Raw genomic sequence first — 17,670 nt, 5'->3', positions numbered from 1 at the left:
ACTAGAAATAGAATTGAGAATCATATGTTTATCCTGATTTGATCATTTTCACAATAAGATTAATAATCATGGAAAAACAGAGTGAGAAAATTTTGCACACAAGTTATTACAGTAGTTTCACCAAGATCAAAGGGAACCTTGAAAAATTATTCTTATTCCTATCACGTCAAAAAAAACTTAAGGCAACCTTTTAGATTCAAACACTGTTGTGTACATGTTTCTTCGTACACACATTTTTGGTATTAAACTACAAATAAAACAATTTATGTTTTTTTTTTTTTCATTTAAACAATTTTCAGCAGTCAGGGAAACAACCCATTCTCAGTTCAATACACAACAAAATTGATTTGTCTCCCTTTGCTATCAACTATCAACTGCCAGAGAAATATAGAAATCAAAGTTATTGTCACGCTGACTACTGTATTATATGATGTATATTATTTTTCTACAATGAATGTTGAATGTTAAAATATTTAGCTGTGTCAGAAACATTTAAAACTTGATATCCTACCTAAGTAAATACACTTCCTATTATGTCTATGAGGTACTTTGTATAATAAAGTACTGTATCTGTACTGTATCTTTTTTCAAATACAAAATATCTATGATACTTAAAATAAATATAAGTGGCAGCATGGCATAGTGGTTAACGCACCAGACTTAAGTAATCTAATGATTGTTGGACATGTGTGTTGAAACCCCATCAAAGGCTACCCAGTGTTTCCTTGAACAATTTGTAAACTGTTGGTTCCAGCAACAGATTCAAAGTGTTTCAATAAGCTTATAGCTTTCAACACAATCAAACTAAAACAAATTCCTATAAACTAAATAAACAGAATAGTTAGGCATCCAAGGCCACAAATTACTACAATAAATGAAAATTCCCTGGTAAAAGTTTACTAAGTAGGAGTATATACTGTCCAAAACCAGAAAATCATTATTATAAATCAATATTGACAAGAATATAATATTTATTACATAATTTAGCAAAATAATAATACACACTCCAAAATTCAAAATTTCACATAATAATTTAAACAATTTATTTTAAGGTTACCTACCAAAATTTCACATTGTATAATTATGTGGTAACAATAATAATACACACTTCAAAATTTCACATAATAATTTAAACAATTTATTTAAAGGTTACCTACCAAAATTTCACATTGTATAATTATGTGGTAACAATAATAATACACACTTCAAAATTTCACATAATAATTTAAACAATTTATTTTAAGGTTACCTACCAAAATATTTCACATTGTATATGTGGTAACATTAATTGAAAAAACCCTGAATTCCTCCTGATGTGATAATGTACATAGCTTTAAACAGTTTTATATTACTGGTAATAATTGGGTTTATAAATCATATGTTTAGTTTATCAAGGTGAACATTATGTGTTTTCTCAACCAAACAACATCGCAATTATAGTAAATTATTTTATATTACATTCATTAATCAAGTGACCTTGCGTAAGCATGTATATTATGTTAATTATTACCTTTTTATATACCTTACATATTTTTTACCAACCCAAGACACCAGTTTGAAGAGAAAATTTCAAAAAATCAAACAAGGTTTTGGATAGAAATGACCCACTGCAGATCATCCTCAAGACTGCTTAAAATATGCTTATCTTGTTAAACAGGGAAGTGCAAGTAGCTGAGTGTCCATTTTGTAAGCCAATCCATTGTATTAAATAGGAATAGAGAGAAATCTATATCATTGTTATTCTAGTTCTGTGGGTGGAATATGTTTTTTCCTGGAGCTCTGGTATAAGACAATATGTCTGATACTTTTCAATCAATCACTGATTACAGTGATTGATGTTCGGAAGTTAGCTGTTATGATATCGAGGAATACTCCAACATGTTAGCTGGAAGCTTGTTAATCGGTGACAACAGATTCTACCAATGCTACTCATGCAGACCACTAGATTAGCATGTAAGTGGCAACAGATTCTACCCATGTGACCAGTGCAGACCAGTGGAAGCCAGTTGGTGGCAACAGATTGTACCAGTGCGACTACAGTCAAGACCAAGGATCAGTTGTGCCTGCACTGTTCGCTCTTCAGTCAGTATATATTTTGAAATTTTCCATGAAAATGATGAATGGTTTGTGTCCAAATTACAAGATGGGCATGTCCATTTCAAATTTATAACTGTGTACCGATTAAAGTGCTTAAAAGTATAGCCTCATCTTAATTGTCATAGTATAATAATCTACTTTTAGATTTAGTAGCGTTGACCCAATTTATGAGAAAGCAAACAGGATGTTTCGGCCCCAAAGATATTTCTGCCCTTTTATAAAATTAAATAGGAAATGTTCATATAATTTTATACTTATTTATACTTTAAAACTTATTTTGAAATTGAATTTTTAAAAAATAGGCCTGATTTGGTAAAGGGCTGATATGTCTGGAGCCAAAATGTCTTGGGTAGTTTGGGACCAAAACATCTTGGGGGCTGAAATGAAATCCCACACAAGCTCAGCTGTTTGTGCAAGGTATCATCAGATATACAGCAATTAATAAAGGTGCTGTAAGAAATAGCATGTATGAGGGAAACAGACAGACAGAAATTGACAGAAGGAAGAATATGCAAACAAAGCCACCAAAAATTTTTCAAAAAAGAACAGTTTGCCCAAAAAAATCCAAGAACACTTGCTGTGTAATAGCCATATAACTTCTATATTATTTCTAAAACTATATAAACATTCAAACAAACAACATCTGCATTGGGAGATTGATAGTAAATTTCATTTTGAATAATTATTGCAACCTCAATTTAATATCAATCAATTCTTCAAACTGCATGCATAAATACACCTACATACATACATAAATTTCAATCAACCATAAACTAACAACAAATATACAAGACATATTATAAATTAAATAACAAGATTTAAAATATTCAGCTAAAATTATGCATGAATAAATGCATTTTAACAAAAACCAGAAAACCACATTAATCGTATTGAAAATAGGAAGTCATCTATGAAAATCAATGTTATAACTTCAACATTCAATCTTGCATTAGTTTTATAATTATTTATACCAATTCTTTTACCTTTTTTAAAAACTGATAAATATTTGCAATGTATCTGATCTTTCTTCAAACCAAGATAACCTAATAACCAACAAAGATTGGAATATCTTACACATCTTAAGATAAAATACATTTTTCTGTAATAAGTTGTTTTTTTTTGTACAACAAGATTATAACATTTTCTAGAACAATTCATGAAGTTACTTCATGAAGACTTCAAGTGAAAGAAGTGAACAGAAAATGAGACTTATTCATAAAAAACTCATGAAACGACAGTTCATGAAGTATTCATGAAGAGACATATGCATGAATTATTCATGGTTTCATGCACAGTCCACATTCATGAAAAGTTCATGAAGAGTTCATAGAGTTCAAAACAGGCCAAATTCATGAAGTATTCATGAAGTAGTTTTTATCATGGATTTATTCATGAAATGAGTAACAACTCTTGTTCATGAAGAGTTCAAGAACATATGACGAAAATTCTTGAAAATGAACTTCATGAAGAGTTCATGAATTTTTTTGTTCATTATTTTAATGTCTCATTTTCTGTTCATGAATATTTTATTCGTGAATAGTGCATGAAGATAAATGCTTGAAATTTCATGCACAAAATTATTTGCATTTTAAGAATATTTCAAGAAGTAAAAATTGCCTAATATTCATATTTGCCTTAGATTTTGCAGCGACCTCAAAGAAGACTCAGGACAGTGATAAAAATTCTGCAAAAAAGCACCCCAAATGAGCGCTCACAAGAGGCAGCTGATTTTGCACATGTTTGCAAGGTCTAACTTGTAAATTATGGCCAAAAATAGACTTTCTGAGACACAGACAAGGCCTCCATATAAACAATAAAATATGTGAATGTGACTATTGCTCTTTTAATTCATATATCAGCAATGACATATTATTGCTTCTTTTTTTGGCGCAGTGTTTTCTGCATATTTTCGAACTTTTTAATGAAGCAATCTTTGCTTATGTTAGTTTTTTCACGCACTAAATGCTCCAGCTTTTCAAGCTTAACAATGTCCAAAGGTGGGCGTGGCCCTCTCTCAGAACATTTATTGGTTCTCTTCCCTGTTCTGCTGCAGTTCATCAACTCCACATTTGAGAATATAGCTTTACATAGTGTTGATAAAACTTGCTGGACATCATTAGCATCCAGGTGGGAAACCAATTTTAAAAGATTATCCTGCTGACTGGAACCACCTGACTCGATTGCCACAACCCTATCTTCAAGCTTCCTTATCTTCCTCCTCAGTGCCCGTATTTCTTCCTTGATCCTGATAAGGAAAGGAAACAATTACTTTGAATAGGGAAAAGTCACAAAACCTCAATCTTGCCATATGTGTCTAATTATCATATATTATTATACGCGTTTAACTTTTGAGGCATGGAGGAGCACGTGACCTGTTTTCGGTACATGGAGGAGCATGTGATCTGTAAACCTTACATGATTGGTTAATTGACCTTTTTCGGAAACCTGGATAAATACCGTTTGCCGGTACGTTACGGATAATCCTCTAGGGAAAAAGACACCTAATTAAGAACAAAAAACTATTACATGATATATTTAATTTTCTATAATCATGTTACTGTTTAAGGTGGAAAAACTTGAATGATGTGTTTGATAATTATCAATGTTTCTTTAATATGTATCTCAAAATGTTACAAACAATAAATTGTTTATACTGAAAATCTACAAAATTAAAATATTCGTAGTGGCATCTGCCATAATAAATACTTGTGTGTTTACTTTATTTTTTTTTTTGCTCAGAATTATTCATAAAATGGAAGGCCTATTTAATTATTTTCTTAAAAAAGAAATAATTGTTTTATGTTCGACCTTCTCCAGTCATCAACGTTCACCAGTTTCCAAAGACCTTCTTCTATATTAATCGATTACTGTCAACTATATTCCTGATACAAACGTTTATTTATCCTTTACCCCCCCCCCCCCCCTTTGAAAATAGTTAAATGAAATATATTTATATCATTAAAAGCGTTGCCCGCAGGAAAACCATTTTACTTGTTAACTAACTTTGCATCAACTTACACATCTGGACTTTCACTTCCTGAGGTTCTTTTGTTTGCCACAATGACCTCTGCTGAGAACTTTGACAAACCTACAATTTAAAGAAAAACAGGAACTTGTACAATACATAGTATATTTCAATTATTCAAATGCTAAATGTCTTAAACACCTGCCATATCAGTATGATTTCACAATTTTAGGGTATGGTTTGTGACTCCATTCTCAACTTCAGGGGGTCACTGAGGATTTCAGTATTTCATCAATATACAATTATGAAAATTTGACTCATTCTCATCTCAAAATTTGGAAGGTGGTTTTGCATTCTATTTGTTATGTGTAAGATGAGCCAAAATAGCAAGCTGCAAATTTAAGCAACTGGTACTGGTATATTTAAATGATCTAGGTCTGCATTAACTGACCATTGCAAAAAAAAGAAGTTAAATTTTGCCCAGTATAAACATTTTGACCAAGTGTCAAAAAGATAAGTCATAGATGTAATCTCTTTGGTGTTAACAAGCTTTTCCTTCTGTGTCCAAAAAGCAGATCACTTAAAAATATTACACAGTTATCGACTTATGGTAGTGATTTGACCTACTGACCTAGTTTCTTTTTGCACATGACCCATATTCGAAATCGACCTAAAGATCATCAATATAAACATTCTGACCAAGTTTCATGAAGATACAATCATAAATGTGACCTATACAGTGTAAACACGTTGTTCCTTTAATTTGACCTGATGACCTAGTTTTTTGACTACACATGACCCAGATTCCAATTTGACCAAGAGATTATCAATATTAACATTCTGACCAAGAGATTAATCATAAATGTGACCTCTTAAGCTTTTCCTATGATTTCACCTGGTGACCTAGTTTTTGACTGCATATTGACCCCAGGGTTCGACACTAACGGGGTCCCGGGATTCCGAGGATCCCAAAAAGTCGGGAGGAATCCCTGTGATTCCTAGCTGGGGATTTCGTTGGGATCCCTGAAAAATTGCTGTGTAAATTTTTGAAATTTTCTGAATTAATGTCGTTGAATCACAAATATTCAAGAAAAGTGGTTCAAGAAAGAAAAGAAAAACCCCGCCGTTAAAATCTACACTCTTGAATTATGTACGCTAGTTTTTCTTTGTGCAGTGACTGCTATCCACTCATTTGCGATATATAATGACAAAATTGTTTTGACTAAAGAAACATTCTTGTATAATTATATATCATGCATTGACTTCATAAAATAGAGTTGTGAAAATTCAAAAAAAGAAATGTAATTATCGTATAATTATTACACAAGCGATGTGTACTTCAAATTTGTGTTGATCGGCAATGCCGGCGGTAGCTACAGTTATCCAGTGTTTGTTGTTTGTTTTTTTTATTGCCAAAATTAGGCACTTGTGATCATTGTAAATTTTCGTCAAAATTGTGAAAAAAAGATAACTGGTGTATTTTTTCTCCCTACAGTAGACTACAGCAAAAGTATAATTAATAAACAAAATAAAAAGAATCCATACTTTTAAGTTTAAAATCCTTTTTGAAACTCACAGCCTTCAATGCTATAAAAACATTGTCTAACTAAAGTCTACGGTCAATCAAGGTCACGCATTTTTTACCGACAAGAAATACAAAAATCCTTACGTGAAACATACAGCAAATGACGAAATATACAGCAAATGACGTATATTTCATCTGACAGTGCTTTGAGCCAATCAGTGTTGTGAGCTACATGACTGCTGTATGGGGTGAGTGCCTTTGATGTGACAGGTGTCAAAACTTAAAAAAAAATCAATACACAGGGAGGAAAGGGATCGGACATTTCAGTGTAAAAATTGAGAACAATAAATTTGGATATTGCACATCCTGTCATGGACTTGGAGCAACTTATCATTTTTAAAAATGAAATCATTTAAAGGTACCGTACTTGTAATGCAAACAAAACTGTTTCTTGATATTTTTATTAGCTTAAGTAAAAAATTATCAAAATATTTAATTTACAACAATCTATGGGATTTTTCCTTTTAAACACAAAAATGTAAAATGAAATCAAATATTTTTTTAAAGTGATCATAATTAAGAATTTCCTTAAAAATGACATGAAAGTAAATAATTATCGACAGTTATCCATACCAGACCTTTCTGGAATATGGAGCCTAATCATTACCTGTAACTTTTTAAAGATCTACATATGATAAGTGGGCTCTATTTCAGTGAACCCTAGGCTATCTGGGAAAATGTTTCCCCAGTTCCTATTTAACTTCAAAAATTCAAACCACCTTGTCAAGTCACTTGCATTATACCTTCATTTAATTAGATACAGAAACTGGTTCACAATTATCAACTCCAGGGAGAAAGCAAGTTTTAGCAAGATAGCTATTTTCAAATCGAACTCTTGTTCATTGAGCTTAATGTTATTCTGTTTCCATGTTCATGTAAAAATATATTATGTTTTAATTTATCTTAGCAGTCCAAATATATATACTAGTAAAGTTAACACTTTGAAACGCTTAAAACTTTAAATAGCATTATTTCCAAAGGGCTCATAAACTACATGTATTTTCTGCATCTGAAACAAGACAATATATCCTGTATGTAGTCTCAAAAATAAAAAGAATTTGAAATCGAATTGCTGCACTCCCTTGTTATTCTTCGCCTCCGTATTTTACTATTTTGATCTGAGGAATCCCTGACATTTAGGAGGAATCCCTGAATTAAATCTCGGGGATTCCTATGGGATCCCTGGTAAAAAAAGTTAGTGTCGAACCCTGGACCCAGATTCAAACTTTACATATAAGTCATAGAGACAAGCATTGTGACCAACTTTCATGAAGATACAGACATAAATGTGACCTCTAGACTGTTAACGAGCTTTTCCTATAATTTGACCTGGTGTCAAGCATTATGACTAATTTTCACAAAGATACGGTCATAAAGAGTGTTAACAAAATTGTGGACCGGAAGACGGACAAAAGGCGATCACAATAGCTCACTCTGTCACTAATAATGTGACAGGTGAGCTTAAAAAGTTACAGTCGTGAAAGAAGATGACCATTTCGGTAACAAAGTATATATTATCCAGAAATCACCAATCTGAAATCTTCCAAAAATATGTAGGCCATACAAGGCTTAATTGAACCTTGCATTTTGATGATATTCCGGAGTTGTGAAGAATGGACGGACAAAGCGACAACTATACGCATTCCTAGCATGAACATGCATTCAATGTGTTTACTATAGGTAGATGTATTTTTTTCAATTTAAGTGCCTAAAGGTGAATCAGAATGGCATTATAGCTGTCATGTGCATGAGACTAGTACTACTTAGTTGAACATGTTACAGCAGGTACATACCTGACTCGGGCGGATTGGTCACATCCATATCAGCTGTTTTGCCTGTCAAATCCACCTTGGCAGTGACCCCATCAGCCTGTCCTCCAATCATTCCAGACACTGCAGTATTGTCTGAAAGTGAAATATTCTATCCTGAAACACGGGAGACATAATAACAACTTACCGATTCGATTACAAATTCTTGCCGGTTCAATAACAATTCACTTTGATTAGGGAGCCTTGGAGAATTTCTGTTTGAATTATATTGCATTGACGCAATTACAGGACATACTACTACTTTCCAGCTTTGCAAAGAGGAATACACTAAGTGCTGACCTTTCATAAGTCAGCTGGATGGCGTCCTGACATGTGGATTTCAACGCCTTGAGCGAGGCTTGAACACAAGTGGTTATCAATGCCATAAATACATATTAGGGCAGGTACATACCTGGTTCTGGTTGATTTGGCACGTCAGCAGGTTTGTCTATCAAATCAACTGCAACAGCGATCCCATCACTCTTGCCTCCTTTCTTTCCAGACACTAGGGTGTTGTTTGAAGTCTTTTCAGATTCAGACACAGACATTCCAAAACCTACGGATGAAAACACATTTTACAAATTCTTTCTGCTTCAATACCTAGAAAATAGACATGCACCTTATGGTTTTGACCACAAGTGCAAGGATCATATCAGTGACCCTAAAAACTGCTAAGAAGACAAAAGTCATCAATATCCACTTGACCCTGGGGCAGTGGAAACAAAATTCAGTACCTTGAATAGTTTTTCAATTATGCTCAAGACAAAAACAAGAGCTGTCACAGGCAGTGTTCCCACTAGAATTTAAATTTGAGGGTACATGTACCCCCTAGGTCATAATTTTGGGGGTACACAGAATATTAAGGGGGTACAAACTATAATTTAGACAAGCAAGTCAGTTAAACACAGACAGTTTTAAGTGTTTTTTTTTTCATATATCTCGCATGTTAAACAAAACATTTTCCCGTTGTCTTTGTCAAATCTAAGCCATGAAAATTCGGACAACCAGGAGTTCTGAAATCGTTTGCAATGTTTCTTTTTGGGGGGTTCAACACTATTTTCACTAGGGCCTGGTTCTTGATTTGCGCTAGAGGATTGAGTAAAGGTCGGCGATTTTTCGCTGGAATCGCTTTTATGGAACCATTCATTTAAATTGCATTGCATTTTTTAATAACTTTTCCAGCGATTATTTAATATTTCAGACGGCTTATTTGTATTGCCCGGATGTAGACTTGTTACTGCGTTTAATATAGAGCGTCGCTAAGCGTCGTTAATAATTATGAACCAGTCCATGAGCTAAAAATAGCACAGCTGGGAAACCCGAGTTATGACCTCAGATTAAATTACGGTCGTATCGATTTTTACGGTCTTGTAAACAATTTCAGAGATTTATGAGTAGAATATTGATTTGTGATTCGAATTTGCGGATAATGTTTTGGCAGTTCAACTTCAATTTTTATACGTGCATGCACGCACCTAGTTGTAATTTCATGCGTGATTTTTGTAAATTATACGTGATTCACGTACATTTGTGCGTGAATGGGAACACTGACAGGAGACAGCGAAGCTCGACTAATAAAATACTGGACGCAGTAAGGACAAAACTATGAAAGAAAAATCAATTATGTATAATTATGTATTAAGTTATAGTAAAAATAACATTTGTTAACATAAATTCCAAGATCAAGGGGAATAATTCTAGAAATAGTCATGCTAGAGTTATGGACGGTACCTTGCCACATAACATTTGTGTAATGATAAGAAATATATATTTGAAGTTTGAAGTAGATACCTTAAAAAGTAAAGAAGTTATTATATTATTATATTTCTTAAAGAAAATCCTAAGTTCAAAGAGAGATAAATCTGTAAATATTGCTTCAAGAGTTATGAACATTGTCACATAAAATGTAATTGATGATAAGGAATAATAAGTATTTGAAGTTAGACCTTTAAAAATAAAAAAGTTATAATAAAAAATAACATTTTTCTAGTAAAAAATCTAAGTTTATGGGGAGATAATTCTTGCAATATTGGTGCTAGAGTTATGAACCTTGTCACATAAGATGTGGATGATGATAACGTAAATATATTTGAAGTATGAAGTTGATCCCTTTAGAAATAAATAAGTAACAGAAAAAAATAATATTTTTATGGAAAATTCTAAGTTCAAAGGGAGATAAATCTAAAAATATTGATGCTAGAGTTATGAACCATGTCACATAAGATGGGGATGATGATAACATAAATATATTTGAAGTATGAGGTTGATCCCTTAAGAAATAAAGAAGAAACAGTAAGAAATAGTATTTTTTGAGGAAAAGTCTAAGTTCAAGGGGAGATAAATCTGAAAATATTGGTGCTAGAGTTATGAACCTTGTCACATTAGATGGGAATGAGGATAAGGTAGATATATTTGAAGTATGAGGTTGATCCCTTAAGAAATTAAGAAGAAACAGTAAAAAATAGTATTTTTTAAGGAAAATTCTAAGTTCAAGGGGAGATAAATCTGAAAATATTGGTGCTAGAGTTATGAACCTTGTCACATAAGATGTGGTTGATGATAAGGAAGATATATTTGAAGTTTGAAGTTGATACCTTAAGAAATGACAAAGTTAATAGTGATAAATATTTTACTGCACCAAAACTTTAATCTAAAATCTGGACGCGAAGGCCGACGCCGGGGCGAGTAGGACAGCTCTCCATATACTTCGTATAGTCGAGCTAAAAATGAAAATTAACTAAACGGAATAACTCAAAAAATACTTAGGCTAGTTTTGGTTCTTGTAGTGTCATAATATGACAAAGCTTCAGCTTGAAAGAAAAGTTTTTTAGCCAAATATGGAATGTCAGTACCTTATTTATTATATAACTAGTATTACACAAGTTCTAATGTTCATAATATGACAAAGCTTCAGCTTGAAAGAAAAGTTTTTTAGCCAAATATGGAATGTCAGTACCTTATTTATTATATAACTAGTATTACACAAGTTACTTACCCATACTGATCATTCTTTTTGCTATTTCATAACAATGTTTAGGAGGGAGCTTTGCTTGCTGTAGCAGGTATTTCCTGTTTGCTGTAATATATAAATACATGTAATCAGTTAAATATAATTTAATTGTGAAACTACTTCCTTTTGGTTATAAACACTTAAATGACAGGGTTCTGGTCAGAAAATTTAGAAGGCATATGCTGAGACACCAGAAACTTTATAAAAGTAGCAGGTCGTCTTATTTAAGCATGTGTCACGCTGTTTTAAGTTGCGGTCATTTGGAAAATTTTCAACCTGCGTGTAAAAAGCAGATATGTACGAGTCAGAGAATCTTCACAGCGTTACGATCGTGCATAAAATTATGAGTTTTGGATACGTAAATTTCACATAATGATTTAACGGCAACTTGAGTCGCTTTTCTAACAAAGAAATATTTGGTATACAGTCAAAAATAAGCGTCTGTAGCCACACTGCCCCTCTCCCACCTTATTACAACTGAGCACTGTTTATGTGTCGAAGCTAACTTACGATGGATCTCGCTAATCACTGCCTGGTACGACTTCCCTCTGTTGTAAACAGCCTCAATTAGATCGCCCTCTTCGTAGTCCCATTTTGAGTTTTTCTTCGGCAAAAGAACGCTATCGGGTGAAATTACACTCATATAGCAATCCTCCCATTGTACCAGAAAGTAAATCATGCTATCTGCCATGTTTGTCTGTTGAAATTTGTTGAGCGATGTTTGAATATTTTGCCGCGTGTGTTAAACTATGATTTTTGCAGACGAAACCAAACGCTCGCCATTGGTTACCCGCGCTAGATACTACGATAATGTTGTACAGGATATCAAGCTGGAAACCAGTCTTTTGCACACGGTGAGTGAACGAAAATATTTATTTAGTTTCAGGTATTTATTTATTATATTCATTGTTTATCAACTTTTATCGAACCTTTTTTATTGTAATGGGTTCATTGTAATTATTATTTGGATTACGTAAGGATAGACAAAGGTTATATTCTCAAAAATATTATAATTATGCTAAACAAATTTCGTTTAACACATTCCGTGTTCGATAGATTTCAGTATGGCAGACAGCACTATGAATATGATGGCACCCAAACAAAATAACTGAATTGTCGTGTCACTCGTTTCATGGAGTAAGAATCTTTTTTACAACAATACCAGAAGAGGTCCTATGTAGCGAAACTATATGATGGCATATTTCTGCCGCGAGATAGCTAGATAGTAGCACGATAAATTAAAGAATCATCTTGAAAAAAAGCAAAGTTTTCTGAAAAGATTTTCTCATTTAACGAAAATTTTCCGATATTTTATTTTCGCAAATATTTGGCGTTAGTGCAACTGCCATTTATTAGCTAGAAAAAAAGCAATCTTACCCACCAGCTGAGCTGGATAATGCTTGAAGACTCAGAATTTCAAATGATCCTAATGGAAGTTTTCAGTTATTTTTCAACTTGTAATAATTTATTGCAATTGGTATTATCCGAATTGAATGTCAAATGCCTATAGATTTTTAGTAATATTTTTTGGTAGTTTTGAAGATAGAATTCTTTTGTCTGTTAAAAATATTTTTCATTTAATGCACCTTATGTACCAACAATTGTCAGGGCAATTGTATGCTTGTCAGCACAGGGTTGGTGCACAGTGTTGGGATAGTGTAAAAAAGTAATTTTTAAAAAAAATATATATTGTATATAATATGAAATTAGGCAAAGTCTATGAACGGGGAAGTCGTTAAAAATTCCTTTCATTCTTTCCGTTTTAAAGGTGTCATTTGGTATAACATGCACCGCTTCCGTTTTCACTCGGAACACTGGACGATTATCATTTATCCGAAAAGTTGAGATTTGTTCCGTTATCGGAATACCCCGCCTATTATCATTGAGTTACATTGTAAATGGCGGCGCCCGACTAGAACTGACACTGAAAATTTCATTGATAGGTATAGAATTTTATATATTTTTTAATTGTTTTTTATTTGATTTTCTTTTAAATATACACGTGTAGTCTATAGCCGGGCAAGCCAAAGCCCGGACCCGCTTCGCGGGCCCAGTCTTTGACTTCCCCGTATAATATATAGACAAGGGGTTGAACTCGCCAAATCGGCTGAATGCCCCTAGTTTAGTATATGTCAAAATTGCAAAGTCATTTTCAATAAAAAGTTGTTTCTCTTGTTTTGTATTATCGATTTATTGCAGGTTGATATAATGTCATGGTTTGGAAGTGCGTTTTTACACGTAGAAATCGAGTGGGGACAGGTTGCACGGTTGTGTCCGACCTAGCAAAAAATACGATGTGTCATCCAAAATATCGGTTTGTTGTTCAAAAACGATTTAAGTTGGGACAGTAATGATATTGTCAACGTCTAGTGATGTCATTTAGCTGCAATTTGATATATAGCTTTATATGATTTACGCAAGAATGACTTTGCAATTTTGACTTATACTGGACTAGGGGCGTTCGGCCGATTTGGCGAGTTCAACCCCTTGTCTATATATTATATATAAAGTATAATTTTTTTCTAGAATTACTTTTTTACACTATCCCAACACTGTGCCTGGTCCCTTTGCTTGTCAGTAATCCCCATTATGTAGGTCTTTTGCATTTGTTGTTATTTAATACTATATCTTTCATAATATATTCTAAGTGAAACACATTCAGACTAGAAAAATAATATTCAGTTAAAATTATTAATAAATGGTCATTCCAGTAATGATTTAGATTAAATCATTAAATAGGATGATATTTCTTTTAATTTAATAGCTTTCATCTCCCATTTATAGTCAAAATATATTACACTAGAAGAAAACACATTAGTGACAATAAAAATAATGCTGAAGCGTTTCGTAAACTTTCGAAAAAACATTTGGCTAAGTTTGGTTCGTTCCACAGTTTCAACAACTCACAAAAAGTCAAAAGGCGTCGCTATCTTCTTAACATGCAATAATCTCATCCTCTTCAATAACAAATCAAATGTACAAAATTAAGTCTGAAATCTACCACACATTACATGTAAGTGAATGGTGAACCAGTAAACCATATTAATGTACCTTTCTTTAAATTTCAGATGGCAACAAGGAAAAAAGCTGATGGTTATAGATGCATTCACATTTCTGAAAAGAGATTGTTTCAGTGCAAGTTTTGCCTTAGAATAGTATCAACCAAGGATAATATTCTGAAACACCTATGTAGCCAGCATGGCCTTTGTAAGTATGTAGAAATACTTGCTAATGAGGTGTTGAACATACAGTCAAATCTTTCTATAACGACCACCCTTGGGTGAACCAAAATGTGGTCTGTTTTAACCCTTTCACTGCCATAGGGACGGCATAAGCCGTCCCTGTTATTTTCGGCGTATTTGCTATATGGACGGCTTTACCCGTATCTATAATAAAAATAGTAATAATAATAAATTAATAGTAATAATAATAAAAATAATAATAAATATAAAGAAAATTATACCATCGACAATAATTATTATTATACTGACAAATTTGGAAACATATATAATTATTATAAAACTATTAACAAATTATAATAATTATATTAATTAATAATATAGTAATTACTTTGAAAACCCTCTGGCAAATAGGTGATCAATAAAACAATAACCCTCTGGCAGCGAAAGGGTTAAGTAATGTATATAGTGACCTTGATCATAGCCTTTTGATCTACTTTATTGTATTAAAGCACAAGTTTGCTCACAAGTTCTAATATCATTATACCCAGTCTAACTCTTTATTTGTGCAAACTCGCAGTTGCTTAGTTGAGCGCTATGGAGCCATCATTGCTCTTGTCTCTTTTGGGTGTGACCTTTGTTCACAGGTTTTACAATAAATATGATTTTTTCAGTGACAATTATAATTTGACAATTTTGAAATTTTAGAAAATGTTTTATTATTTTACAGCTCCGTTCAAGGGTGTCAAGAAGTTGTACTTAAAAGATGACGGTTTACCAGTTCCAAGAAGCACTGCATACAAACGGAAGCAGGCCTCTAAAACATTGACATTCAAAGATCAGGCAGGTAAGATGCAGCTAAGTAAAGCTTAATCATTAGTCACCTGACAGTCTAATGACCAACCTGAAGTCAAAGACTCTCTGAAAACAAAGAACCCAAAACAATTGCAGGATAGCAAATTTTATACAGTCTAAGCATCTGACATGGTACTTTATCGTATTGCACCTGGTGTATCCCCCACCACACACCACCTCCACCAATTTGTGAATGAAGTAAAAAGTTTGTTGCAAAGTGGTTCCCAAAGTGGCCAAGAACAGACTAATGCTGTCATTGTGGAATTAAAAAGCATACACTTGAAATGAAGTCATTTTCTGGCAAAGTTCATTTTTCTGAAGTTTGACATTTTGCACACATTTTTTTTCAAGTTAAATGGATCCTGGGTCCCAGTTTAAAAAAAAAATCTGTCAGCACCATGTTAGGATGACTAACAAGATGGCATTGTATGTACAAAAATGACAAGGCCAATATCTCTGGCTTCAAAATGTTCAGCTCACTTGCAATGCTTACAAATGTTTACTGTATATGCAGCCTTGTACACTAAAAAAACACTAGAAAAATGTTAAAGAATGTGGGAAGAATTACCATATATAGGCAAGAAATGAGACGGTACCGAAATTAAAATAAACATCAAGTGTGCTAAATTAGAAACAAGAATAATTACAATCCCACAAAATAAGGTTTTGGGGTGTATATATAGGAGTGAGCTTGTCGGTCGGTCTTTTGGTTTTATGGTTTCCGGATAATAACTCCTGAATGACTCAACTGATTTAAATAATTTTTAGTACAAAGATGCAACATCAGAAAATACCTGTCAAGTTTGACTTTGGGGTCAGTAGGTCAAAGATCAAGGTCACAGTGACCCTGAACAGTGAAACGGTTTCCGGATGATAACCCATGAATGACTTGACTGAATTAAATAATTTTTGGTATACAGGTCTTACATCATAAAATACAGGTCGACAATTTTGAGGTCAAAGGTCAATGTCACAGTGACCCTGAATAGTAAAACGGTTTCCAAAATGATAACTCATGAAAAGCTTGACAGATTTAAATGATTTTTGTTACACTGGTGAAACATCATGAAATATAGGTCAAGGTTGACTTTGAGGTCTGTAGATCAAAGGTCACAGTGATTGAAACTATATGGGGATGTAGTTCATCACTCTTGTGACAATTCTACCGGTAGTTAACTTTAAATTGTTTGCATGAAGAGAAATTAACATGTTTTCTCTTTTTTTGTATTTTTAGGTGCTGGTACCTCTGAAAATGTGTCAGACAACTTTTTCAAGGGTGTTGGAAAGGAACACTGCCAATCTAACATTGAAATTCCTGACCTTTGTAACAGTGACAGTTCTCATGAACAAACTTCTGATGAAGCCACAGATAGTGATAGATCTAATTACATTTTCTCATCAGAGGATAGTCTTTTCTCAGATTCACAGTCATCAGATTCAGACGAAAATGAAGAACATTATCCTGTCTATGCATCTGATGCAAAGACCAAAGCATTGAACTTGCTACAATGTTTTAAAAGACACAATTTAACAGCCTCTGCTTGCAAAGATGTCTTGAAAACAGTTAAAGATACTGTAAAAGACATTTTGCCCGAAAATGAAAAGGCAATACATTCGCTGCTTAGTTATGAAAAGTTGCTATCTCACATACCATCAAGTACTTATAAAAAAATCCATTACTGTAGTGTTTGTGAGTGTGTAACTCCTAACAATGGAAATTCATCTGAATGCAATTCAGAAAACTGCAGAGGAAGAATAAAGTCCTTCATGATTGCAAATGTGGCAGACCTGTTATGCAATATGCTTAAAGCTCCAGGTTAGTATTATATATCTTCAGCTTTACAATTATGTCTCCCTACTCTCTCATATGTAAAGGGGGAGACATATTAATTTATTATTGCTTGTCTGTCACAAATGTTTGTCCAATCAACTGGGTTGATTTATACCAAACTTCACAGGAGTTATTATTGCCAACTCTAGTTGTCGATCCCACTTGTGATAAGCTGGACATAGTTGTCAATTTTGGCGATTTCATGTATGTCCATGTAAATGTTTAGATACTAAAGTGGCCAGGAGGACAAAATACATGACTGTAAATTCTATTCATTCAGTCTCTTATGTGGCACAAATTTTCTCTTACATGGGTAAAAAACAATGGAGAGAACAGTAGC

At 33.2% G+C, this 17,670-nt stretch overlaps 2 protein-coding genes across 3 annotated transcripts in view; one reads left to right on the top strand and one right to left on the bottom strand.

Annotated features, from left to right (window-relative positions):
* Window positions 1-3,245: 3,245 nt before the first annotated feature.
* LOC132717365 (uncharacterized) lies at window positions 3,246-12,544 on the bottom strand. The gene is made up of 6 exons (XM_060700817.1): window positions 11,976-12,544; window positions 11,451-11,531; window positions 8,868-9,011; window positions 8,441-8,551; window positions 5,116-5,185; window positions 3,246-4,342 (listed from the first exon to the last, which is right to left on the bottom strand). The coding sequence occupies exons 1-6, from the start codon at window positions 12,154-12,156 to the stop codon at window positions 3,967-3,969; spliced, it is 963 nt and encodes a 320-aa protein (XP_060556800.1). The 5' UTR covers window positions 12,157-12,544; the 3' UTR covers window positions 3,246-3,966.
* Window positions 12,472-17,670, top strand: part of LOC132717364 (uncharacterized) — a 9,577-nt gene continuing 4,378 nt past the window's right edge. For both annotated transcript variants that reach the window (XM_060700816.1, XM_060700815.1), the window contains exons 1-4: window positions 12,472-12,602; window positions 14,534-14,672; window positions 15,375-15,491; window positions 16,734-17,315. In XM_060700816.1, the coding sequence (XP_060556799.1) occupies window positions 14,534-14,672; window positions 15,375-15,491; window positions 16,734-17,315 (838 nt within the window). In that variant the 5' untranslated portion in view covers window positions 12,472-12,602. The remainder of the gene's footprint in view (window positions 12,603-14,533; window positions 14,673-15,374; window positions 15,492-16,733; window positions 17,316-17,670) is intronic.

Source organism: Ruditapes philippinarum, unplaced genomic scaffold (genome assembly GCF_026571515.1).
Source record: "Ruditapes philippinarum isolate M1 unplaced genomic scaffold, ASM2657151v2 ctg2743_1_1_1_1, whole genome shotgun sequence".
Classification (NCBI taxonomy): Eukaryota; Metazoa; Mollusca; class Bivalvia; order Venerida; family Veneridae; genus Ruditapes; species Ruditapes philippinarum.
This window is presented reverse-complemented; position numbering and strand designations above follow the sequence as displayed.

Coding starts and splice junctions, on each gene's coding strand:
- LOC132717365 (XM_060700817.1), bottom strand. CDS start 12,156: ATGGCAGATAGCATGATTTACTTTCTGGTACAATGGGAGGATTGCTAT. Junction 5,186..8,440: donor GACCAATCCGCCCGAGTCAG/GTATGTACCTGC, acceptor TTTAAATTGTAG/GTTTGTCAAAGTTCTCAGCA. Junction 4,343..5,115: donor GGAAGTGAAAGTCCAGATGT/GTAAGTTGATGC, acceptor TTTCCTTATCAG/GATCAAGGAAGAAATACGGG.